The 27,502-nt window shown below is 36.5% G+C and overlaps 3 protein-coding genes across 5 annotated transcripts; 1 reads left to right on the top strand and 2 right to left on the bottom strand.

Moving 5' to 3' along the window:
* Positions 1 to 1,226: 1,226 nt before the first annotated feature.
* Positions 1,227 to 17,398, bottom strand: dhrs13b.2 (dehydrogenase/reductase (SDR family) member 13b.2). Of its 3 annotated transcripts, none has more exons than XM_067366117.1 (11): positions 17,126 to 17,398; positions 16,585 to 16,767; positions 16,224 to 16,496; positions 14,814 to 15,143; positions 14,102 to 14,431; positions 13,840 to 13,932; positions 12,347 to 12,365; positions 11,041 to 12,074; positions 8,572 to 8,607; positions 2,332 to 2,449; positions 1,227 to 1,894 (listed from the first exon to the last, which is right to left on the bottom strand). In XM_067366117.1, exons 1-8 carry the CDS (start codon positions 17,199 to 17,201, stop codon positions 12,050 to 12,052), a joined length of 1,329 nt encoding a protein of 442 aa, XP_067222218.1. In that variant the 5' UTR covers positions 17,202 to 17,398; the 3' UTR covers positions 1,227 to 1,894; positions 2,332 to 2,449; positions 8,572 to 8,607; positions 11,041 to 12,049. The 3 variants fall into 3 exon arrangements, with proteins under 3 accessions (XP_067222218.1, XP_067222220.1, XP_067222219.1); XM_067366119.1 differs by lacking the exon at positions 1,227 to 1,894 and adding an exon at positions 2,112 to 2,249 and having other exon boundaries at positions 11,041 to 12,072; positions 12,346 to 12,365; positions 17,126 to 17,396; XM_067366118.1 differs by lacking the exons at positions 1,227 to 1,894; positions 8,572 to 8,607 and adding an exon at positions 2,112 to 2,249.
* Positions 17,399 to 19,299: 1,901 nt separating this feature from the next.
* On the top strand, positions 19,300 to 23,330 carry gemin4 (gem (nuclear organelle) associated protein 4). The gene is made up of 2 exons (XM_067365278.1): positions 19,300 to 19,540; positions 20,089 to 23,330. Exons 1-2 carry the CDS (start codon positions 19,531 to 19,533, stop codon positions 23,241 to 23,243), a joined length of 3,165 nt encoding a protein of 1,054 aa, XP_067221379.1. The 5' UTR covers positions 19,300 to 19,530; the 3' UTR covers positions 23,244 to 23,330.
* Positions 23,331 to 23,988: 658 nt separating this feature from the next.
* Positions 23,989 to 26,090, bottom strand: dhrs13b.1 (dehydrogenase/reductase (SDR family) member 13b.1). Its single transcript, XM_067364833.1, has 5 exons — positions 25,905 to 26,090; positions 25,657 to 25,775; positions 25,430 to 25,553; positions 24,655 to 24,981; positions 23,989 to 24,442 (listed from the first exon to the last, which is right to left on the bottom strand). The coding sequence occupies exons 1-5, from the start codon at positions 26,029 to 26,031 to the stop codon at positions 24,183 to 24,185; spliced, it is 957 nt and encodes a 318-aa protein (XP_067220934.1). The 5' UTR covers positions 26,032 to 26,090; the 3' UTR covers positions 23,989 to 24,182.
* Between the last annotated feature and the right edge of the window lie 1,412 nt (positions 26,091 to 27,502).

Here is a 27,502-nt window from a genome sequence, read left to right as displayed (position 1 = left end):
CACAAGTGATATATTCATATTGGTGCAATTGGAACTGACAACCAATTAAATTTATACTGCAAACTTTGCATACTTAAAGGTGCAATAGGTGATTCTCTACAGAAACATTTTTGTTATGCTGGTTGAAACTCTCCTCATATCTTGATAGCAATCACTATGTTAAGCAGTCTAAATGTATTTTTATAAATATATATTATCTGTGGAAGGTGTAGGACCATAAAATGTTTGTTCAATTATTGCATTCGGTCAAAATTAAATGATAGCATGCGTTCCCTGTCAGTCAATGTGTGTTTGCATACCACTGCACTGCGCAGCCTGTTCACGCAGACATCATACGTCATCAGCGCATTCACGAATCGCTACTTTTCCAAAAAGAATCGCTACTTTTATAAAAAGAATCACTACTTCCCCAAAAACAATCGCTGCTTTTCTAAAAAGAATCGCTACTTTCAAAAGAGAAATGCTACACAAAAAAGAATAAAAGAATCTCTACTTTTCCAAAAAAATCGCTACTTTTCCAAAAAAGAATTGCTACTTTTCAAAAAAATTATTTGCTACTTTTCCAAAAAGAATCGCTACTTTTATAAAAAGAATCGCTACCTTTCTAAAAAGGAATCACTAATTTTCTAAAAAAGAATCACTACTTTTCCAAAAAAGAATCGCTACTTACCTAAAAGTGAATCGCTACTTTCCTGAAAAAAAGAATTGCTACTTACCTAAAAGTGAATCGCTACTTTCCAAAAACATATCGATACTTTTTCAAAAAATATTCGCTACTTTTCTAAAAAGAATCACTATTTCCCCAAAAAGAATCGCTACTAATTTAAAAGTGAGTCGCTACTTTTCCAAAAACAATCGCTACTTTTCTAAAAAGGAATCACTAGTGTTGTAAAAAGGAATCACTACTTTTCCAAAAAGAATCAGTACTTTTCTAAAAAGAATAGCTAATATTTAAATCTACATATTTAAAACACATTGATACCTTCAACAACAGTCAAAACATTTGTTCAAAATGCATCGATACATTTATTCAAAAACAATCAATACATTTAAAATGCATCAATACATTAAAAAAAATCAATACATTTAAAATGCATAAATACTTTTATTAAAGAACATGTGATAGTCATTCAAAAACAATCTACAGTTATTCAAAAACAATTGATACATTTAAAACACATCGATACATTTAAAAACAATCTACAGTTCAATCAACCAATCAATATACTTCCCAAAAAGAATTGCTACATTTCCCAAAAAGAATCAATACTCTTCTAAAAATGAATCGCTACTTTTCCCCCCAAAAAAAGAACAATTGATAGTCATTCAAAAACAATTTACAGTTATTCAAAAACAATCTATACACTTCCCAAAAAGAATTGCTACTTTTTAAAAAAAGAATCGCTACTTTTCTAAAAATGAATCACTATTTTTTTTAAATCACTACATTTTAAAACAGAATCGCTACATATTTAAAACACATTGATATATTCAACAACAGTCAATATATTTATTCAAAAGGCATCGATACATTTATTAAAAAACAATCGATACATTTATTCAAAATGCATCAATACTTTTATTAATGCATCCTTGCTGAATAAAAGTATTAATGTCTTTAAAGAAAAAGAGAAAAATCTTACTGAATCAATACTTTTAAACAATAGTGTATGGATAGTCAAAAAATAGTTTCATCCTGAATGACTTCAAATGACAATATGTAGCAGGCTGCATTAGATTGTGCTTATTCTGTGATTTTACTTGACTTGATTGACTGGACTTGCATGTATGGTGCTATTAATATAGAACATTCATCCCTTTTAATGTCTATCTTAGCAGGTGAGGAGAGACCAACAGACAGCAGCAGAAACAGGATGGACTTGGAAAAGGTTATCTGCTGGGACACAAATAATTTTCAGTCAGGGGCAAGCAGAATTTAAGCAGTAACAGTTCACTCAAAAATGTCATTCCAAACTTGTATGACTTTCTTTCTACTATGAAACATAAAAGAACATATTTTGATGAATATCTACTTATTTTTTCTGTCCATACAATGAAAGTCAATGGGGTCCATTTTTGTTTTTGACCCCATTGACTTTCATTATATAGACAAAAACCATGTGTGGTGGTGATCCAGTCGACTGTTAGGAATGACAGGTCGAAGGGGTCAGGGCTTGTGCTGGAGGGATGTGGCGACTGCTGGGCGTCTGTCACTGCTCATGATAAGCCCAGTGGACTGGTCTGGCGCACTGCAGAGGTCCAGAAGATTAGACATAATACAGAGAGCTGAACAGAGACAAGAAAGTGTGTCGGTAGAAGTTGGCTACTTACACTGGTCAGAGATAAATTCAGCTGTTGGTAGGTGTCCCTGATCCAGGATCAGTCGAATGCAGACTTGAACAGAGAGGTGGTGTTGAAAGATGATGTCTTTCCTTTCCCTGTATAATCCCTGCATGAATGAAAATGAATGATGAGCAGCAGGATGAGTATCAGCAGAGCTCTCCCACACACCGCTCTGAGACATTCTGTCCTGGACAATTATTTCTGAGTCCATTCCCTACATCTCCACACCAGTGACTGCAGGGCGACTGTGCTGGATGCACTTTAACCTCTGACCCTATGGTGGATGCAGTAGGAGGCTCAATAAAGAGAATCATTGCTACGTACAAAACACACAATGGAGAATGAGAGAATTATCTTTTTTCCAAAAAGAATCGCTACTTACCTTTAAGTGAATCGCTACTTTTCCAAAAAAGAATTGCTACTTTTTTCAAAGGAATTGCTACTTCCCTGAAAACAATAGCTACTTTTCCAAAAATAATCATTACTTTTATAAAAAGAATCGCTACTTTTCTAAAAAAGAATCGCTACTTTTCCAAAAGAATTGCTACTTCCCCGAAAACAATCGCTACTTTTCCAAAAATAACCATTACTTTTATAAAAAGGAATCACTACTTTTCTAAAAAGAATCGCTACTTTTATAAAAAGAATCGCTACTTCTATAAAAAGAATCGCTACTTCCCCAAAAAGAATCGCTGCTTTTCTAAAAAGAATCGTTACTTTCAAAAGAGAAACGCAACACAAAAAAGAATAAAAGAATCTCTACTTTTCTAAAAGAATCACTACCTTTCCAAAAAATTAATTGCTACTTTTCCAAAAAAGAATCGCTACTTTTATAAAAAGGAATCACTACTTTTCCAAAAAGAATTGTTCTGGACAATTATTTCTGAGTCCATTCCCTACATCTCCACACCAGTGAATGTGGGGCGACTGTGCTGGATGCGCTTTACCTTTGACCCTATGGTGGATGCAGTAGGAGGCTCAATAAAGAGAGTCATTGCTATGTACAAAACACACAATGGAGAATGAGAGATTTATATATGGAGTAGAGGTAATAACTGGACTTGCGTCTGGCCCCCAGACATATCCTCCTGTGTCCTGTGTGTTTCTTTAGCTATAGGCACTTTTGGACCTTTGGACCTGTAAAACTTAGTCAAGTCAAGTCACCTTTACATAATGTGTGTATATATATATATATATATATATATATATATATATATATATATATATATATATATATATATATATATATAGTGCTTTATACAACACAGATTGTTTAAAAGCAGCTTTACAGTGATAACAGGACAATGATGCATTTCAGCTGTTGTTTAGCTGAAGTCAGTTCAGTGTTGATTCATTTCTGTTAGTTCATTTTATCTATAAAGCAGTTCTGAAAACAAATGATGTCATCATCCAGCTCAGTTCAGTTCTCATACAACAGCATCAGTACAGTCAGATAATTAATATGGTTGAATGTGAAACACACTCTTCAAAGTCACTTTTCCAATATCCACTTGTTACATGACAATTCTATCATTTTTGTTGTCATGAACAAATGGCATTTCCACCACATCTCAAATCACCATTCATTCTGTGGTGTAAATGATAGTGATGGAAACTACATTTTTTGAAATAATATGGCAGATATCTTAATCTTGGATAAGCTAGTCTCATGGAATTTTAAGTACCCTTAATACATAGAATTAAATATTATTTTTCCCATGTTTTTTTTTACATAATTTGACAAATTAATGGGAAATGACACACTTTATTTTCTTTACACATCATGTTTCTCTCACTAATACAAAACACCACAACTGAGGGAAAGTCATCATTTAGGTAAAAATGGATTTTTCACAATATATTTTGATATGGTTTATGTTTATTTAATTCTTTATGTAGATTTTTATAGTTTTAAAAATGTAATCATTATCCCAGTGATGGAATTTCATATTTTAAGACAATTTATGTCTGGGGCTGAGAACAGAAAAATCAGTTTCAATCAAATGAAAGTCTATGTTCAAATGTATGTTATTGTGATATTATCCATTATCTTATTGTGATGATTCATCCATGTAAATATATATATGTAATATACATTTTTTTTCCCCCTCGTAATATTTAATTAAAACGTCTGTGACAGATGGCCCTTTCTTACAATCGGCTTCAAATTTTCATTCAGATTTGACTTTGTCCAATTGACAACCAACGGATAGGAGTCCCGCCCTACTTTTTTTTTTTTTCAATGATCCATTTCACATGGATGTCTGTCAAAATTTGGAAGAAAAGATCTTTTGCTACATCAACTAACATCACAATTTTAAGAAAAATCAATGCCCCTGCCTTTATTTATTCACTTATTTAATAAATTATGGGCATTAAACATTGATTTGAGTTTAAATATTTATTTTTTATTAAAATGTTTTTATGTGAGAAAAAAAAAAAAGGATACTAGCACAATGTAGGTGACTGTCTGCCAGGAACAATGATCAAATACAGTTCAGAGGTCATTATGCAAAAATATTTGACCATGGAATGTTGCGACTGACCAATCAAAATTCAGTATTTCCAAGAGCTATGCAATAAACTTCTCCATATTAAATGAAAGAGGCCTGCGACGGGCGCCAGAACTATTGATGACTCTGTCTATATTGCAAACACACTTGATTGAGCTGACAGGGGCACACAAACACTAAATGACTAATGGAAGAAAGATAAACAATGTTAGAAAAGACAGACAAGGCAAAGAGATAGAGAAAACGACTGGCCCCCTGTAGACCTGATAAAAAAGGTGTGGATGACTTCATTTCCCGGCACTAGGTCCAGAAGGCGTACGAGCAGACAGGGTTTAGGGGAGGGCAGTGGCCAGCAATGCTTTTCCATCCCTACCCATTTTAATGGCTGGGAATCTGCCCCACTGACCCTTCTCGTGTAGCGCTGCAGGGGAGGGTGTCTGATCTGACCTTTGACCCCTCAGCTGGTCTTCTCTTCCAAAAGGAATCTGTTTCTTCAGTCAGTTCTGCGCAAATCACACCACATCAAATGCAGAGTATGATGTCTTTTACCCAAAAAAACAATCTTTGAATCTGCTTCATTCAAGAACATTCACAGATTTATAGGAGCTCAGCAGGGGAACGTCTTTGGGATCCGAAAATCCTCTCTACTGCAGATTCCTATGAAATAACAGATGACATAAAGATGGCTACCTTTAAATTACAGTATAGTGCTGCAATATAGAGGCGAGCTGTGCGGATGTCAGAGCTCGGTTTGTGGCGTCAGATTTTTTCTGAAGCTCACTTTCAGCTGACAGCTTCATCTTTAATCACCTCTGTATCTTGAGAGCCAAATGACTGAAGGAAAAACTTGGCGATATTTCCTGGCAAGTCTCGGAGAACATAATCATATATGGTCTAAAGCTTTGAACGATTGCTAAGCATTTTAGTATGTCTGCCCCATGACATCATGACCGAGTGTGCACGTACACAAACATGTGTAACACAATACGCGGCCCAATTTTCTAATAAGGCAGCAAGGAGGCTGTGTGTGTGTGTGTGTGTGTGTGTGAGAGTGAGTGCGTAGCGGTACATGGCTGTTCTCTTATCTACAACCCTTTAAATGTTTCAAAGGTGTGTTTTTGTTTCAGCTAAGCACTTTCATCAGGTTTTGTTTTCTTAGTTGGCATTCATTTAACATGGATACACAGGTTCGTTCCACAGACGGCGTGGAACAATTACCCCTTCTGTTCTCTGTCTGTGCTGCGCTTTACAGATAAAAAACAAAACAAAACAAAAAACAGCCTCAGGCGATGTGAGTTTAGATATATGTTGCATGCATACCAACTTAACCTGTAAAAACTCCATCAAAGCAATGGTTGCTGAGACATGTTAACTATTATCATCAAGCTTTGAGCCCCCTGAGACTTTAATATGCTATAGCCATTTTCATTCATGTCATTCTCATGATTCCATGTGTTGATGTGTTAGATCCCCAACCTATTTAAACAGATCTTCAGACTAAGTTTTTCTTGGACTGATAGAAAGCTGTCTCCCCACAGGCTCACTGTATAATTAAGTGCATACGATAGTAAATGTCATATTCATCCTCCCTTTGAATTTATAAATATAAATAGTGTAAATGAAATGTGGTGGAGAGAAGCAAAAAAAGAAGGAAAAAACATAAATGTAAGATTTAAAAGGATAAAATAATGGTAATAAAAAATGACAGAAAAAATAACTGAATAATTTTTTTTTTTTTTTTTTTTTACTTTTTCAGAAAATGTCTATTCTATATTAAAGGAACACTCCAATTTTTTTGAAAATAGGCTAATTTTCCAACTCCCCTAGAGTTAAACAGTTGAGTTTTACCGTTTTCGAATCCATTCAGATGATCTCCAGGTCTGGCGGTACCACTTTTAGCATAGCTTAGCATAGTTCATTGAATCTGATTAGACCGTTAGCATCTCGCTCAAAAATGACCAAAGAGTCTCGATATTTTTCCTATTTAAAATTTGACTCTTCTGTAGTTAAATCATGTACTAAGACCAACGGAAAATGAAAAGTTGCGATTTTCTAGGCTGATATGGCTAGGAACTCTCATTCCGGCGTAATAATCAAGGAATTTTGCTGCCGTACCATAGTGCAAGGAGGGGGTCACAGTTGTGCCTGCTGCACCCATGGTACGGCATCAAAGTTCCTTGATTATTACGCCAGAATTTTAAATAGGAAAAATATTGAAACTCATTGGTCATTTTTAAGCGAGATGCTAACGGTCTCATCAGATTCAATGAACTATGCTAAGCTATGCTAAAAGTGGTACCACCAGACCCGGACATCGGCTTGATGGATTCGAAAACGGTAAAACTCAACTGTTTAACTCTAGGGGAGTTGGAAAATGAGCCTATTTTCAAAAAAAGTGGAGTGTTCCTTTAACTAGTAACTGCTAATGCTCTCCATTATTTATTATCTTTTAGTTTATAATTAGTTTATACATTTTTTGAAAATGTGCCATATGACTAACACAAATTTTTCTATGACCTCATGTCTCAATCTGTCTCACAGTTATCATAATGGTATAAATTATATTCCAGATGCTAAAATGTTTATGCTGTGAACACGCTAAATTACACAGCCATAAACTTGTTTATATCTTGGTAGTACTTAGACCAAGTATTTTATTGCCAGACCAGCTCGCCAGGCCCAACATCTGTAAAGATGAAGCTCTCTGTGAAGAATCTTAAATCAGATGTGGCCAGGCATGGATTTGGTTAAAACCTCTATTTAGAGCTGGACATCCAAAAACTGAAATAACCATGCCACTGATGTCTAGCACATCTTCAGTCTGATCTTTACTACACACATATCGGTGTTCATAGATATCATTAGGTGCTGTGAGAAGAAGACATAGTGTCTCAACCAACTATCTCACACTCTAAAAATAATACAAGTCGTAATGTCAGCTAGCCTTGGCAATGCTAGCCAAAGGGAGAAGCCCGAGCGCAGAGATGTAAGGAGGGTGGAAAGACAGCAACGGGAGAGACGAGCGAGAGAGGTTCAAATTTAAAAGGCAGAAACCTCAGACAGATTGATGCGGGTTGCAAGCACAGAAGTCTTTCCGTGCCATTCTATTCCACCGATTAAATGTGAGGGGTCTGATGGAGCATAAAGCCAGTGCCCTCACCAGAGAACCAAAGAATCCAAGGGAACGGCTCTCTTTTGGATCTTCATGCCACCAGACTTCAAACACAGGCCACACAGGCCAAAGGGCCAAGACATCACAGGAAAAATAAACACACACACAGAGACACAGGACAGGAAGGGGGACTGGGACATACAGAGAAGAAAATAAGACAGGATAAAAAGACAAACAGTCAAATAATCCTGATGATAAGGTGAAGAATTAAGGGAAAAAAGCAAAAAGTATCTGCTGAAACATTTACTGGAAAGCTGGAATTTTATGGGAGAAAAGTTTATGTGACACAAATGAAGTCTGCTGAGACAAATGCTGAGCAGATACTCTGTAAAGTAGTAGACCATCTGGTACAGTCAGGAGAACAAATTTGCTCTGCATACAAACACTTAACCACAACTTCAACTCCCGGTGACTGGAATAAGGAGAAATAAAGCATCATCCTCCCTGATGTCTGATACAGCAGACTATAGAGGTAATAAAATATGCCCTTAAAGAAGTAGTTCACTAAAGAAAAAAGAAAGACATTTCTCATCATTTACTCACCCTTAAGTCGTTCCAAACCAGAATGAAGAAATAAAGCTGAAATAAAAAATAAATATTATAAATATAAATATTAGCTGAAACACTTAAACTTGAAAATGAGAAATATTGCCTTGGCAACTAACTGAAATAAAACTAAGTTGATGTATTAAAGGGGTCCTTGATTATGATTTTACTTTTTTAACTGTAGTTAGTGTGCAATGTTGCTGTTTGAGCATAAAAACACGGAGCTTCTTTCCAGGTTAGTGACATCACTACATCAAGAGTTGTTGCAGTAGAGCGTCGTTACCCTGCCGTCATTTTACGCCGGACTGCTTCACAAACGAGGGTCAATTCAGTGCTCTTTTTTGCACAAAAAGATTAACATGACGGCACATGCTAGTTGATGAGTTGAATCAACTCCACAGCAACTACATAAATGTATCCACTAACCATTCAGAAATGTCCAGATGCATTCTAAAAGCTGTAACTTCTTCCTGAGTCTCTCCATCAGTGTTTGAACAATGACCGTTGCTGACAATCGTCATTTTGGCTGTGTGAGATTCTCCAGTTTTGTTGTTGTTGAGCAACTGAAGCGTGAGCTGTTAAAGCTCCGCCCTCTTTTGGAAAGCAGACAGGAAACAGCAGCTCATTTGCATTTAACCTGTTAACTGTCACCCCCACTTTTTGTTTTAGACAAGAAAATGCACTATCCAAACTTAAATGGTTGTAATTAAAGAATACTTTGGAGTATAGACATAAGGCTGGTCTTGTTTTAAAGATGAAATTTGGCAGATTATTGTAGAAGTGAAATATCTTATGTAAGTGAAAGAGAAAAAAAGTTTAAGTTTATGAAAATGTAAAAATATAATATTTTATATTTTATATAAAATATATATTTTACAAAACAAGTTTTACTCTAAAACTGCAAGGAAATCAAAGCCAAAAATCTGAACAAGTTGAGTTCCAAATTTCAGGTTGATATCTCAAAAAATGAGCTTTCAGTAAGATTTTGTTTGGGTGCAGTACCACACTTTTTCACTAGATGACAACCAAGCTCCATTACTGACCATATAAAGGCGCCTCCATTTCCATATATGGTTTGAGTGATCTGAACCATATATTTCCATTATTTTCATACAATTTATGAAGTAGACATCCTATATATAGAAGTAGTATGGGAAGTTTGGCAGAAAATTGATATGAATTCAGCCTCTAATAAACATATAAATAACATGAATGTGGGTTATAGATCGCCGCCACAATCATAAATGTATTTTTTTTTTCTTTTAAAAACATTTTCAGACCTTTTTTTCTCAAAAAAGGACTGAATGGATGTTATCTTTTGAACTCTTGGCATGAAAACAAACATGTTTCAACCAATCTTTAATGATTTTTCATGTTCATCTCTATTTCAAAATAAAGGTCTGAACATGCCTTATGAGTATGAAAATATGCTTGTTGCAAATTGATAAATTACTGCTCCTCTGTAATGTATTTTGAAAATCAGTCGCCAAATATGAAAACTAGAGATTCTAAGCTTTCAAATGATATATAGTTTGTCAAGATTAGTTTAGGTTTAATATTGAGATGAAACTTCACAGACACATTCTGGGGACACCAGAGACTTACATTACATCATGTGAAAAGGGGCATTATAGGTTCCCTTTAAAATGACAAAATTACAAAAAATAAAACTGAAATGAAACTAAATTAAAGCTAAAAAGAAATATAAAATAATAATAATTAAATAAATACAAATGAAAAAATGAAAGCTAATTTAAAATATTATAATAGATATTGTTATAATATATAATAAATACTAAAATATCAGTGCATGAGGGTGAGTAAATGATGACAGATTTTCATTTTTGCAGCGTACTGTCTCTTTAAAAGCAGCTTAATTGAAAATCCTGTCATTGTGCCCGAAAGTCCATTTGAGAAATATTTATCCATCAACTATCATTAATCAATTCAGCCAGTATTGATTTCCCCAGAGTACTGACCACCATGAGCAGTCACATGGCTCTGCATTTCTGGGCTTTGGAAACAAAACAAGCCATTCCCTCAATTCTCTTTAGGATTACACTACATAGCCTCCCCAACTCCCAGAGTGACCAGGCTTGTTTGTTTTTAAATCCCATCTGTGGTGAAACCAGGGCCACATGGTCGCCAATTGCAGCACACGGAAGTTCAGAGAGGGAACCAATCATTCTTTAGCTCAGCTTGGCTGATTAATTTGTGCTAGAAAAATATTTCTAACTTCCACAACCCATTAGCCGAAATAAAACAAGCCACTGCCGCATGTTGTTTGAAATGCCAACAGGTCGAATGGAAACTGACAGGGCTAATAACGGATCACGAGCCAAGGGCAGGCGGCCCATCGTTTATGCAGTTGGTGTAATAGAGACTCTTGATTTCTCAAGGCATAAGCCTCATACGGTCCCAGGGCAGCTGTTTCCGTAGAACTGCAAAGCTTGGTTGGGCACTGACCTTCCTCTGGCTGCTGACCCACCAGGCACGCTAGTTTCCAATGAGCCCAACGAGCATCACCACAGGATAAACAATGAGATAAAACAAAAGCTGTTTTTTCTCCGTCATCACACGCACAATAAGACTACTAATGAGTCTAAGGATTCTGAATTTACGTATAAGGTTCCTTATAATGGCTCCATTGTGCATTTGAAGACATTGTAGCTGGGATGAGAGAGAGTGAAAGAGATGAGGAGGGTACTTTGAGAAGGGGAATGTACCAAGTGCCATTTGGGAACAGCTACCATTCCTGAGTGAAGTGTTTATAGTTTAGATAACCGGGAGTCAGGGAGATGCCTCACAGGGGGGCTTCGTGTGGTCCAGAGATGAGTATTTAGCCAAGAATACTTCAAAATCCCACAGGCCTCAGAGCGCCACTGGTGTTGGCTTTCACCGCAAGCGGAAAACAGCATTGCAAACATGACACAAAGTTCCCTGAAGATGGAAATATTCCAATTTGACGCAATAAGAACATTTAAAATTCAACTCACAGATTTTATTTATATCGTAATTTTTACACCTTAGTACATTCTTTCAAGCATCAGAGGCATATTTTATTTTAAATTTGATTTGTTTTTGCAACTGCAATGCACCTTTTTTTAAACTTTTCCCCAATTATTTATAACTTAAAATGATCAAAATCAACAGTGGACTTTGCATTCATGAATTCTTTGCCAAATGACATGATTTACAGATGCGTTAAAACGATTCAACCCAGAAAGCAATGAGAAAATTCTTCTTCAGTTTTTGGAGAGCAACAGTGCCTTATCAGCCATTGTAAACAAGAACATAAACCATGATATCTGGAATTACATCTCACAACGCACTCCTCATTTTCCCATGAAGAGCACCTGATCTTGGCGAAGGCAGCAGCAGGAGATGGCGAGGATGAGGGGAGAGAGAGACAGACGTGGGGAGGTGGGGAGGGAGGGATGTGTTGTCTGTTTCCATGACGCCGTACTTTAAAACCTCAGGCATGAGCTCTCAAAACCTCTGCACATAAGAGACACTAGGTAAACATACAGCGTGTGAGACTGGACATATGGCAAATAGACGTACACACTTACGTCACACTTCCACATATGCCAATAATTACACATACATGTACACAAAGATGTGTAAAACACACAGCACACACACATTCACAAACATAAACAGTACAGAGAGCCCATTCATCTCACTCATACTCAGGCATATACAGCTGGAGTCTATGTTAATTTGCACAAAAAGATGTTATTGTTACAGTTCTTTAAAGCTATCCCTTACCTTTTTTGCTGCTTTCCGTCCTAAAACAAGAGAAAGTATTAAGAACATTAGACTTGGAACAGGTAAATTAAAAAACTGAAAGGTGAAAAAGATAACATTTAACTTTTGATCAACATTAATTCTTTACTTATCAGCCACACTATCACTGTCTATTGATGACAAATAATTGGGATTGGGAGATGGGATGCAGGATACTGAGATCAAAACTGTGTTTTAACTGCATTAGGATTTTTTTTTTTCTTAACAGAAAAATAATACATTTCATCAATAATATTTTATTCATTTATTTATTATACAGTACAGTCCAAAAGTTTGGAACCACTAAGATTTTTAATGTTTTTAAAAGAAGTTTCGTCTGCTCACCAAGGCTACATTTATTTAATTAAAAATACAGTAAAAAACAGTAATATTGTGAAATATTATTACAATTTAAAATAACTGTGTACTATTTAAATATATTTGACAAAGTAATTTATTCCTGTGATGCAAAGCTGAATTTTCAGCATCATTACTCCAGTCTTCAGTGTCACATGATCCTTCAGAAATCATTCTAATATGCTGATTTGCTGCTCAATAAACATTTATGATTATTTTCAATGTTGAAAACAGTTGTGTAGTTTTTTTTTTTCAGGATTCCTTGATGAATAGAAAGTTCAAAAGAACAGCATTTATCTGAAATACAAAGCTTCTGTAGCATTACACACTACCGTTCAAAAGTTTGGGGTCAGTAAGAATTTTTATTTTTATTTTTTTGAAAAGAAATGAAAGAAATGAATACTTTTATTCAGCAAGGATGCATTAAATCAATCGAAAGTGGCAGTAAAGACATTTATAATGTTACAAAAGATTAGATTTCAGATAAACACTGTTCTTTTGAACTTTCTATTCATCAAATAATCCTGAAAAAAAATATTGTACACAAATATTTTGTACAATTGTACACATTAAATGTTTCTTGAGCAGCAGATCAGCATATTAGAATGATTTCTGAAGGATCATGTGACCTGAAGACTGGAGTAATGATGCTGAAAATTCAGCTTTGCATCACAGGAATAAATTACTTTGTGAAATATATTCAAATAGTATATAGTACTATATTCAAATAGTATAATAGTATAATATTCAAAACAGTTATTTTAAATTGTAATAATATTTCACAATATTACTGTTTTTACTGTATTTTTAATTAAATAAATGTAGCCTTGGTGAGCAGACGAAACTTCTTTTAAAAACATTAAAAATCTTAGTGGTTCCAAACTTTTGGACTGTACTGTAGATACGGTGCATATTAGTGCCTCAACAAACGATTTACTCATTTATTTTTCTTTATTTTTAAGTTAAGATTTTTATGTTACCTCTTAATATGACCATATTGATCAAATGTAATAATCATGTAATAAGTTGCCTAGTGTTTGCTATTACATTTTTAGGGTGTGAAAACAACAAACAATTAAAATGAGGGAAGCACAATAAAATGCACAACAAATGACTTACCTGCAAGAAACTGTGGCAGCACATAACAAAGAATTACTACCATGGAAATTATGAATCCGATGACTGTGATATACCATAAGGTAGAGTCAGGTTCTGTGATCAAAAAAAAAAAAAAAAAAAGTATATTGAAGAGTTCTGGAAATCAGTCATAATTGTACATTATGTCTGCCACCTAGTGGATATTTGTAATATTTAATTTAAAGGATATTAGGGACTTTCCATTTGTGTGAATAATTCTGTGTTTATGTTGCATCTGATTCACCTGTGACTATGAGGTTAAAGCTCTTGCGGATGGGAGTGAGCAAGGACTTATGAGAAACTCTGCACGTATACTTATATCCAGAGTCCTCCATGCTAGGCTGCAGAAGGAAGAAGGCTGAGAGCGAGTATGTGCCATCTTGATGAAGGCGATGACTTGAATACAGAACATTCTTCAGGAACAAAGGTGTAGGGCTGCCCCCGAACGGTTCACGGTACCACTCAATGTTTACATCCAGAGGATAGTACCCCTCTGCATCGCATATTAGCTTCTGGTCCGTACCAAGTGTTATAGACAAGGTGGAGCCCACATTCAGAGACACACGGGGTTGTTCTAAGGAGTTTGAAAGACAAAAAAAACATTAAAGTGATAGTATATTCCAAAAATGTACAAGTATGCCATCATTGATTCACCCTCATGTCATTCCAAATCTGCATGACTTTCTTCTGTGGAACTCAAAGGAGAGATTTTGAAGAATGATTTTGTTCATGCAATGAAAGTCACTGTGGTCCAAAACTACATTTGAGTCCTTCGACTTTCATTATATGAAAAAAAAAAAACACTGAAACATTTGTCATTTGTCAAAACATTGAAACATTGAAACATGAACATCAAAATTTAAACAGAATCATTTTCTGTAAAGATGCTTTGAAACAAAATATATTGTAAAAAGTGCTATACAAGTAATTGTGAACTGAATTAAATGTAATCTCACCACTTAAGGTAAGGGGAATATCATGGCTGCCGTAGAGAGGAGGAACCATCACAGAGCAGATATATGTGCCCTCGCTGAGTTTTCTAGTGGGTGGAAGTTTGAAGGAGGCGTTTCCAGCGGCAATGGCCTTAACAGCCACTCCATGGCCTTCACTCTTCCCTGTGCGGCTGAAATAGCTAAAGAGTTTGCTGCGCTCTCCATGTCTCTGCAGTCTCCACTCCACTGTTACATTAGGCAGTTTATGATCCACTGCAAACTGACAGTGCAGGTTTGGCTCCTTCAAGAATCCCACCTCCACGGAGGGAGTCCGGGTCAGAACAACCATGGCAGCTGGAAAACACATATGGAAGAGAGAATGAAGATGAAAAAGTAGTAGAAGAAATGAGGAGGCAAAGTCCTCACCATTTTTTATGATTTTTAAAAAAAAAAACAAGAAAAAAAATAATTAATGTAAATTAATTAATTAAGCCCAGTTCAGCTTAAAGGGTTAGTTCACCCAAAAATGAAAATTCTGTCATTTATTACTCACCCTCATGTCGTTCTACACCCGTAAGACCTTCGTTCATCTTCAGAACACAAATGAAGATATTTTTGTTGAAATTCCATAGGAAGCAATGACATTTCCTCTCTCAAGATCCATAAAGGTACTAAAAACATATTTAAATCAGTTCATGTGAGTACAGTGGTTCAATATTAATATTATAAAGCAACGAAAATATTTTTGGTGTGCCAAAAAAACTAAATAACGACTTATATAGTGATGATTGATTTCAAAACATTGCTTCATGAAGCATCGGAGCACAAATGAATCAATGTTTTGAAATCGGCCATCACTAAATAAGTCGTTATTTTGGTTTTTTTGGTGCTCCAAAAATATTCTCATCGCTTTATAATATTAATATTGAACCACTGTACTCACATGAACTGATTTATATAAGTTTTTAGTACCTTTATGGATCTTGAGAGAGGAAATGTCATTGCTGTCTATAGAGGTCTCACTGAGCCATCGGATTTCAACAAAAATATCTTAATTTGTGAACGAAGGTCTTACAGGTGTAGAACGGCATGAGGGTGAGTAATTAATGACAGAATTTTCATTTTTGGGTGAACTAACCCTTTAAGCATTTTTAGCTTATTCCAAAAAATAAATATATATATTTTTTAAATTTAATGTATATTTTATTTGTTATCTGGTGTTCAGCTGTTCTTTTTAACTTGTGTTCGGATCATAAGTCATCAAAGCTCTGTATCATGATGGTCACAGACACAGACTACCTTGTTTTCAAGTTTGAATGTGACATGACATAAAGCATTGATATCAAGTTGAATATTTGCATTGTTTTATTTTTGTACTGTGGATTATTTTCTTATCAAATATTTTAGGAGGCACTGCCTCTCCTTGTGTGTTACCTGATGTTGTCAGGACATCCCTATCGTTAACTTTTAACCATTGTAGATAGTCCACCTGTCCTTGGGCAGGAGCTGCAGGTGTGTGTCTGAGAAAGTTGGTGATTACGAACAAGCCTTTTGTATGGCGAATTGTACAGGTGAACCAGACGTCATAATCTTGAGCTCCGGTAATAGGCCAGCGCATTACAATCCCTCCAGTGCTGTATCTACGAATCTCACATTGTAGTGCATCCTCATCTCCCTCCAAATAACGCCTAGTATCCACTTTAGAGCCTTCATGAGACACAACAAATGAACACAGTATATTATTTAAAGAGCAAAGGAAATAAAAAGGTTACAACTTCTGATGACTTTCGTTTACCTGTGATGAGGAAGGTAATAGTAGGATGTAAAGGGCTGTCACCGACATTACCAAATTGAATCACAGCCTCTCTGTGAATATACTTTGTTTCTGTGTGGCCGTCTTCATTTATATGAACTTTCTCATCCACAAACTCACAAGGAAGCCACTGCAAATCATGAAGAGACTTTGATCCATTTACACCTGATTAAAACAAACAAATCAGTAAATACAGAGAATAATAACAGGATAAACCCAGTTCTCAATTAACTGTAAATAAAACGTGGAGCTGAAATTGTACTGAAAATAGTAACTAGTAAAACAGCTCCCAATATAAACAACCCTGCTAAATAAAAGTGACTTTAAACTCTTATAATAGTTATTTCTCCAAATTTTATGAATATAGTTATATAATACTTGTGTTTAATTCGATCGTTTTATATTTATAATACAACTTATGGCATAACATTAAATTGCAGGAGCAAAGGAAGCAAAGCAAAATGCGTCGACGACTCTACAGCAATATAATCATTATTATATTTATAAACACATTTATAAATACCTAAGCATAAAAGTGCTAGGATAAGACCCCCAAAAGTCCTAAACATAATGTTTAATCTCGTCCTTGGGACAATCATTCCAGTTTCCTAAAACCGCCATGCAAAGATGTAGTCTATTCTACTTTCTCTTTCGTTTCGCTCTAAACTGATTCGACTGGTTGTGTTTCGAATTTACGGCGACCGGGAGGGGACATGTTCAGTTCACTTAGTTTATGTCGTGAGATCCATAGACATAATAAACGCGTCTATGATGAGATCATATGGTGAGGGAACGATATATTTTTCTCGTGGTCACGATTTCATTATGTTGAGGCAAAGAGCTTAGAACTCAAGAGGCGGCACTCTGATCATTTTTGGGGAACAGCCACTAGATGGCGCTCCGGTAGCGCGGCCGCCATTATGGGGTGAAAATACAAACTGGACCATAGAATCCTTCACATCTTCACAATTTCACTGCCAAGTCAGAAGAACAATAGAACAGTTTTTTAAATTAAGTCACCAGTAAATTGTATGGCACCTACAGTAAATGTTGTATTGTCTTATATATGTTTTATTTTACCAGTAGTAGAATCCAACCATTCAACCATCTGAGGTAACATAGTTAGCCTACTTTATTGAGTAGCTATTTCCATTTTATGCAACTTTACACATAAATGTATTAATAGTTAATTAATAATTAATACATTTAAGATCATCATGTTTGCAGTGAACAAAATATTTCATACTAATACTAATAGTGTACTAATAGTGATAATATCTAGGTCTGAATTGAAATATTGTATATTTTAATGGATGACGCTACAAACATGATCTTATAATACATGATGCATTGCTGTGTCCGTTATCGCATAATTCCCACTTTTAGACACTTTTGGACATTACACAACACTGCAAAATCAAGCTGTTATATTCATATATATTTATTGTCCAACATTCCCAATTTTTCTGATGCATGTCCTTAATTTAATTTCATATATTGGTAATAATTCAGTGTTTATAAGCCTTTTAAAGAATTTGAACCCAAACTGACTGGGTTTCTAGAGAGCAAAGTTTTTGTGAAAAAAAAAAAGTGGAAGACTTAAACACAAAGTGTGTAAAATAAACTGTAAAAAGGATTTGATGGTCATTAGTGATAATATTTTATTCTGTGTTGTCATCATTCAGGTTGGATTTCAGCTTTAATGTATTTTTTTTTTCTTTTTTTTTTTTTTTTTTTTTAACAAAGCAGCTGATATTGCCATAGAAACTAGTGGACTGACGAGTCGCTTTCACCACAGAATGGCGGAAACGCAGGGCCGCTGCTGGGCGCCGGTGTTCCAATGGAACGTTCTATTGAGTGTCGCTTCTTATTAGTGTATATTCTTTGGTTGAGGGAACGGCATCTATTTCTCATGGGCACGAGTTAAATGTGTAAACAACCTGTGCGACCATAGCAACCTGGAATTATCAGAAATGGATAAGGCTATTTATTTTAAATTTAGAAAAAGAGCGGAATTAAGAAATTATAATATTAATATAGTGCATTTTAATATAATAACATTTAATATTGCTTAGACAACATTTTCACTTGTAGCCCCTCGTGACTGTGACAGCATTCGAATAAAGTTCAAAAAATGTTATAGCTTAAAGAATATTTTGTTTATTATTTGTATATAACCTATAGAAGCTTTATTTATTTTATTTTATTTCTGTAGGCGCACAGGAATTTTACAGGAGGTTCATTTACGGGAATTTAACGTTCCCTCATCATATGATCTCGAGGCCACGACATACGGATGTCGATACCTCGACAAAATGATCTTGTGGCCACGACTTACCACGTTCCCACAAATTAATATCTCATGGCCACGACAAAACTAAATGAACCGAACATGTCCCCTCCCGGTCACCGTACGAATTCGTTGACTTGACTGTTAATTAGACTGAACCATAGGACTGAACTTGTTCAAACTTGTATTCTCAGGTTAATGTTTTAGTTGATTAGTTTTTTAGCCAACTTGATAAACTTGTGTAAGAACGATAAATTTAAAGCATAATAAAACTTTGTGTCTGTCGTGATGAATGACAACCTGTCACTGAACGAGTCAGTGAACGAATCTTTTTGAAGATTCGAATTAAACATGACCTCATTGTCCGCGTGAGAGCGCTAGAGAAACACAACAAGCCGAACATGAGCTGGTGCTCCTCTCTTTCTCTCTCCATCCGTCGACGTCGACGCGGAAGCACGCTCTTCATTTGAAAACTACTAACGTGTTGAGCAATACTATTCAAAACTAATGTTTATCTGAAATTTACCGAGATAAACATCTAAAAACTGCCGCCACAGCCAAGGTCATTTTCTATGCGCGGGGATTCAGTGGATATGAGATACTAAATTTGATGACGTTTCTTTGAAAGCATAGCAGTTATGGATCAAGGTAATAAATATCTATTATATATAATGCGTCTTCTTGATGTTTCCCGTCTTTAGTTTTATGTTGAAATGTGTACGGTTACGTGAAACGCCATCATTTAATTCATGCATGTCGTTATCTGCGCTTAACTGTTAAGTTTATATTCTTCTATTCTATAAATTAGCATGAATTTCATCCTACACTAGTACGTGATGACATGATGTAACTTGGACTTATATTTAAACAACCAAATAATCACAATCTCATTTGATCTATATTCACACAAACAAAATGACAGAAGAATTCTGAAAGCATCTTATTCATGCATCATATAAGCAGCTTGTATGATATATTCACTTAATGCAAGAGACAAAAAAAATAAAAATAAATAAATGAGATGGAAAAAAAAAAAAAAAAAAAAAAAAATATATATATATATATATATATATATATATATATATATATATATATATATATATGCAAATTAATTATTGGAGACTTATACATTTCAAATAAACAATATAAGACAACTCAGATCAGATCATTTACCTGATACACCTCTTCTGTTTCAGAGTCATGGCTGAGCTGTGAGAAGACAGCTGTGCTACAGGGAGGATTCTTATTGGCCAATCAGATATGCCAACCTGAGCCACTGTCATCTCTGAGGAAAGAGGACTGGGATCGGATTGGATGTCCGATTGTTAAAGCTGTCAAAGAGATATGCGAACATTCGCTCAGAGACTCCAAAGACAGGCTCTACTGGAGAAAGAAGATTCTCTGTATTGTGTGGAGCAAGATCCTAGAAGTGAGGAACAAAGAGGACATCGATATCAGATGGAAGGAAGACCCATTGTTTGCCGTACAGAACAGCCTTCCTGACATTAATCACATTGTGCTGTTTGAGCTGGTAAAGTCGATGAGCTTTCCTTCCATCTATGTGGAGCTGCTGTTGTGCTTTCAACCAGCCGAACAGTGCAAAGAGCTCAAGCTGTTGGTTGATCACGTGACAAGAAGCAGCACAGATGCAGATGTGAAGCTACTGTTGGAGGTGTGGTGGGAACTACTGAAGGGAAAGAGAGGATGTCTTGATGCCTTAGATCAGCTCTTTACGGCTCAGTGTTCACGCTCCATGACTGAGCCTTCACCACTGGCATCAAAAAGATTCAAACCTGACCCAGAATCCACATCTGCATGTATGGTGCACATACTATTTGAGGGGCTGAGGAAAATAAAAGAGCATTTGACTTCCTCTGAGCTGTGTATTTTTGCCCTGTCAAACTGCATGGACACACTGTATACCAACTATCTTTTAAGCAGTGCTGCTGATGTCTCCATAGAAAATCAACTCCAAAACATCTCTCTCATAGTGAGCCTTAAAAAGAGAAATGAAGTAAAGGATGGTTTTGACTTGATTGAGGTCATACGTGAGGCTAAGAGAGACCTCGCTGCCGCTGTCACTCCTGCTGAGACCAAGCCATGTGGAATGACATTCATCCAGGCCATGCAGGTCACACTTGAGATTATATGCTCCTGGGAGGTTATGGGGCTTCTGAAGATACCCAGCAATGACCCAAGTGCCATGACGATCCGTCTGAAAGATAGCCTGGGTAGAGTTCTGCCATCTTTGGAGCAACCATCGCTTGCTAAAGACCTGGTTGGAAATGGACAGACTTTGAATAATTTGAGAGTAACTTTGAAAGGCTTACTGGCGTCTTTATCATTCACTGTTCCTGAATGTTCTGCAGCAGAAGTAGCAAATATTTCTATGACCATCTTAGACCATCATCTTGAGGGGTTTGAAGGCCTTCCTGGATTGTTTGCCTCCAAACTGTGTCAAGAATTCAGTGAGGCGGAGTGGATTCAGTGCTTAGAGAGAAATGCATGTGTGTTTCAAACCAAAGATCTCTTGATGATGTTGATCTCCACCCTTACAGCTAAATGTCAAAGTGACGCCGATGTTCAGCACTGCAAAAAGCTCAAGGATATTATTGTAGACATATTTTCCCACTTGTCCTTACCAGACAAAAATGCTACAATTTCAGAATTGCTGTCCATCTCCAGAAAAGGTCTTCATGGATTTCTTCCCAGCTCGGTAACTGTAGGCTTCTCTGAGGAGCTCAATCTGGCCTTCAACAGCATCATTCAGACTGGTGCAAATAGCAGCCTTGATGCAGCAGTCTCTGCTGTGGCCCGAGTGGCTTTCCAGAACCCCGAAGCCACTTTGCGGAGATGCTGCCACATGGCTGTTGTCAACCTTGGAGCTCACACTCTGATAGCCAAGATTCTCCTGCAGCTCTCAGGTCTCATGTCCTCACCAGGAGTTCAAAATGACAACCTGCTGTGTAGATGCCTACAGGACACAGTGTGGACCAAGCTGTCCTCACTTCAAGAAGAGAACCAGTTTCTACAATTCTTGACTGAGCTGATGAAGTGCAACATAACTGGATCCATGGGAGAAAAGCAGAGTTTCCTTCCTCCGGAAGAAGCCTTGCGTGCGTTTGTCCAGCCGTACCTTCTCCCAGCATCTCCCAGCTCAAGCAACTTAGAGTTTTGTCTCCGACTTCTTCAGTGCGCACTGAACCAGGAGACCATGAGTGATTCAACACATTGGATAATGAGCTGCTCTCCATTCCCGCTTTTATATTGTCTAGCTCAGCTCTTGAATGAGTGCAATAGGTGCTGGGACCAGCCCGTAGAGGGTAAGAAACCAATCTCCATGGAGTCCAAAGAGCTGCTGTTGTCTGTACTGAACACACTGGGAAAAATTGTTGGGAAGGAAGTGGCCCATGCACCTGATGTTTGGTCCAGGGCTCTCTTTTGGCTCTACAGCAAAGTGGAGGAACTGGATTGGACTGTGCGTTTTTACCTGAAGGATGTGTGGGGAAAACATTTCAAGTATGAAGTTCCAAGTTCTCTGTTGTCAGTTTGTGATCTTCCCGAGCAGGAGTGGTCCGGCTTGGACTTGCCTCAGTATGGACAAGGTACTGGACTTGTAGCATTGTTAGAATGCTGTGCTCTGTCAGACTGTGTTCATGGGGCAATGTGGGAATCTCTCTCCCTAAACCTGCTCAAACCAGATGACGTGAACATGTTCAGTAAAGGCCTGTTAGTTGCTGCTTGTCAGATACTCCCGTGGTGCACATCTGGGGAATGGGAAAGACTTCTGAAAGTGCTACAAGAACTTTTGCAGTCAAGCAAACTCTATGTGCCATACTCTTTAGAATATGTTGATTTCCTTCCGTTACTTGACCTACGCTCGTTTGCCATCGAGATGCGCCTATCGGTGTTTCTTCTGCGCGTCTTCCAGTTGCTTTGCAGTTCCAGCTGTTCTGATTGGCTGCCACCTCAAGGCTGGGTGCATACAGGACGGCTTTACGCCAATGCAATGAGGGGCATTATCAGCTCAGTCACTGAGAAGATTCCTCTGCAGTCCACCACGGCATCCCCCAAAACCTCCGGAGCTTGCAGTCAGGAAGTTCTGTTTGTGTTGACTCAGCTCTTCTGTCACGTGCTCCATGTGCAGGTGATGATACCTGGTCAGCCAGAGGTGCTGTTCCTGTGTGCACTAGAGATCCTGACCCACTATGAGGCCGTGCTCTCAGCATATCCCGACAGCTGCACTGCCATGCAGGGACTCAACACACGTCACTTCTTCACTACAATCGCAGACAATCTGCAGTGTGCAGATATGAAAGCTGTTCTACACCAGAAGATAACTCAGTTATGAGATCACATTCAATGCAATATCACTGCTATACCACAAGTTTAAATTTGTTTTTGGTTTGTAACAGAAGAAAGTTAAATAAAAAAAAATTGTGCATTTGTTGTTCATCACTTCTTTTAAGTTATATATTTGCTAACACTGCAATAAGGTCCAGTTTGTTCACAATAGCTATTGCATTAGGTATCATGAACGAATAATGAACAATTTTAATAGCATTTATTAATGTAGGTTAATTTGTAGATATACTACTGTTAATGTATTTTGAAGTAAATTAAGCAGCTTTACAAAATTACATTACTATGCAGAGATCAGCAGTAATCTAGATTAAAAATGCTGTGAAATGCTGCATCCATGATATTTCTGAACTGTAAACTGGAAGTTTTATTTTTTAAATTTCTTGCATGATTGAGTTGACCAATGAAATTGCCTGAAAAAAAACACTATTTTGGCCATTTGCCTAAACAAAACCCTGCCCTACAAAGACATGTCAACAGACTCCATTTCAGCAAGGCTGCTGTCAACAAATACAAATTTAATAGGCAGGGAGTGTTTCTGATTGTCAAAGAGACAGGTGTGATTTCTCAAGACACCTATTTCAGTGCTATCTATCAGGTAGTGGGGTCATTTATACAAACTATTCCAAAGAAGTATCTAATGATCATTTTATGATTGTATATGTATTTCATAAAAATATACTATAATAATAACAATGCAATCTTTCCAAATAAACTGTTTTATTTCAAGTGAAAATTACAACAATGTAAACTCATCATCTGTTTTAAACAAAGTCAGGTACTACAATCTAAGCCCAATTTAACTTGAGATATAGGTCTCATGTTCTTTTTATCAATCTGTAAAACAGATGATTAAAGTAGCTAAATTTATAATTCATGTTATTGCACTTTGTGTGTATTAAGTATAACATATAGACTCTGAGTGGTTTCAGGACAGACCACTTAATGTCTCACTCACTTCCCATAGTTTTTTGGCCACAGCATCGTCCTGAGCTTTGGCTTTCACTTTCTGCACAGCACAGTTGGAGAAATACCTGCCACTCAGGGCTTCAATGCCCTCCTGCACGGCACAGTATAGAGTTGTCTGGGCACCAGCCTCTACATCCTTAAAGAACAGAGCTATGATGGGTTTCAATAGCCTCCTAGACATTTTATTCATATTACGGCCCAAATCAGAGTTTATAACACCTGAAAAGACAAACGTGTTGGTATCAATGGTTATCCATTGCATAATATACACACTGTAAGTCAAAAGAATGTACACAACTTGACTAAAATGGTGCAAAAACCTTTTGATCTCTAGGTTTATTCTTGAAAATTAGTTGTGTAGACATATCAATTGTCTACATATGAAATTCCTTATAAAATTAAAATACCAGTAAAATGTTGGACACACAGACCTGGGTGGAGGCTGTAACAGGTCACGTGGGTTCCTTGTAGCCTCTTTGCGAGCTCATGTGTGAAGAGCACATTGCACAGTTTGCTGTGGGAATATATCCTGAAGACATCCCATGAAGACTCACCTACTCCAAACTCTTTGTGGGTGCGAAGAGTGTCAAAGTCAAGGTTACCATAATTATGTAAATATGAGGATACGGTGACAATGCGGCTTGGCGAACACTGTTTCAATCTGTCCAGCAGCAGGTTGGTCAGGAGGAAGTGACCAAGGTGATTGATGCCAAACATAAGACCAAGACCATCTTCAGTAGTGCCCTGCATATAAACTCCTAAAGATATAGATAACATGCATTACGTATGTACTTGGTATAGATTTCTATATGAAATATTGCTTTTGATTAAATATTCCTTACAAACCAGTTACATAGAGGTATCAGATGAAGTGAAATACATTGGAGTCCACACTGAATATTGTGGTGTTGTTTTTTCTTATTAAAATATTAAATACATATTAATAGATTACACTACCTTTCTACCTAAAGGTTTGGGGTTAGGAAGAGAATTATACATTACATTAATCAAATATGAGAGTAAAGACATTCATAATGTTACAAAACATGTACATTTCAAATAAATGCTGTTCTTTTTAACTGTATTCATCAAAAAACAAATTTTTCACAAAAATATTAAGGAGCACAACTGTTTTCAATGATGATGATAATAATGTTTCTTGAGCATCAAATCAACATATTAGACAATAATTATAGAAAACTCAACCTGCATTGTTGATGAGAATATCCAGTCTTCTCTCGGTCCTGAGAAAAGTTTCTGCAAAGGAGCGCACTGATTTCAAACTGGCCAAATCTAGCTGCATGTACACCACATTTTTACTCCCACTCTCCTGTGTTAAAACAAAAACATAGTATATAAGTGATATATAACTACAATTTCACACATTTAGTAACTAAACTCCAAGGTAAATAGATTTAGGACAATGTTCTCACACTTTGCACAACAGCCGCAGCAGCCTCGCCGCGTGTTTGGTTACGGCAGGCCAGAATGACTCTCGCGCCTCTCCGCGCTAAATCCACCGCTGTGGCTCTACCGATGCCCGTGTTACTACCTGCACACCGTCACAAAGTCTCCATGAAGTGCTTTAAAAACTACTGGCAAACAGACTGACTTGACACATTCTTAAAAATGAATTATTAAAAAAAATCTAAATAAAATCAAATAAAATGACGCGTTCTACCTGTAACGATGACCGTCTTGCCATGCAGTTTTTCTTTGCTTTTGCATCGCGCGCCCTGTACATATGTACGAAATATTATCAGCACCCCAATCACAACACCCGCGATTAGCAATAACTCTTCTGACATTTTCAGCGTCAAATATACAACATATAAGAATACGAAAGTAACAATCCACAATATCCAAACAGCTATTCTGGGGTTTCCATACTTGCCAAACTCCACCTGTTGCACTAACCGGATGAACTGGATGAGTTGGGTTTGTAGTGTTAGCAATTTTAGACAGCATAAAATGAACTTGGTTCATAATAACAAGGCTATAAACGCGATTAGATAAATTCATATATTGGTTTTTAAAACTGAGGCACTCATAAATGTTATTTCTTTAATAGTGGACATTTCTTTAATTCAGGGGATTAGAGCAGGACCCATGTGTTTACATGGGACATACATTTATAAAACCACAGCGATATGCTGTATTTGTTATATCTGTTTGCTTTTTTGATAACACTTTGTAAAAAGGTCTAAATTATGTATGTTCAATTAACTTTGAAATAACATTAAGATAACAGTGTACTCACATTTGTTTGCCCAGTGTGCCTAGTATGCAGGTGGGCTTTAGGTGTCTCCAGTGATATAGCCCATACTGTGGGCCAACAACAGGCCCTATATTGGGGCCCCACTCTACTTAGTGAAAAACGGGTGAAGAACTACTTCGTTGAGCAATTTTATGAGCTTATGTCAACCAGTGTTGTAAGTAGCACATTACAAGTAACCTGAGTTACATAATCAGATTGCATTACTTTACTAGTTACTTGAAAAAGTATACTTCTTCAATTTACAACAAAAATATCTGTTACTTTTTCAAATAAGTAACGCAAGTTACTTTTTCACACTTCTTGACTGACAGCTCTCCTGTCGCCATGTAGAGAGAAATAAAGTGCAGAGGTGTTGTGTGCGCTGTGTGAACATGCGGCAGTTCTAGACTTTTGAACTTTGAACTTGCATTTAATCTAACTTGCACAAAAACATTCAGTATTCCTCAAAATGAATAAAAACAGTGAAATGCAAACTCAGAATTTTACGCAAACCTGTAATAAAGTATATTTGTGTAATTTAATATAGTTAATTATGTATTTAATCTCACTTTATAAACCAGTGATCATCTTCAATGATCTAATTCAGCTATACTAATATGCAAAAATGACTTTAGATTTAGAAATAAGTGTTGAACTTCCTCCTAATCCAGAACTGTACAGGTGTAAATATACATTTCCTTCAGCCTGTGGCTTATTCATTTCACTTTTGGTGTGAAGGGCCTTAACATTTGCCAAAAATAGAACTTTTTGGTTATTAAAAAAAACAAGAAAGCCTGCAGCCCAGGTGTGAAAAAGTATTGCAAAAGTAACGCAATTAGTTACTTTTTTTAGGGAGTAACGCAATATGTAACGCATCACTTTTAATAGTAACTTTCCCCAACACTGGTGTCAACAGACATTAAGGGAGACTAATTACTTGTTTACATTAAGTGAAGTGAAGACAATACATTTTTCTGATAGTTGCTATAAAGTTGCCTTTCTGTAAGAATAGGCTATGTTAC

This window comes from Chanodichthys erythropterus, chromosome 17, assembly GCF_024489055.1.
Source record: "Chanodichthys erythropterus isolate Z2021 chromosome 17, ASM2448905v1, whole genome shotgun sequence".
Lineage (NCBI taxonomy): Eukaryota > Metazoa > Chordata > Actinopteri > Cypriniformes > Xenocyprididae > Chanodichthys > Chanodichthys erythropterus.
This window is presented reverse-complemented; position numbering and strand designations above follow the sequence as displayed.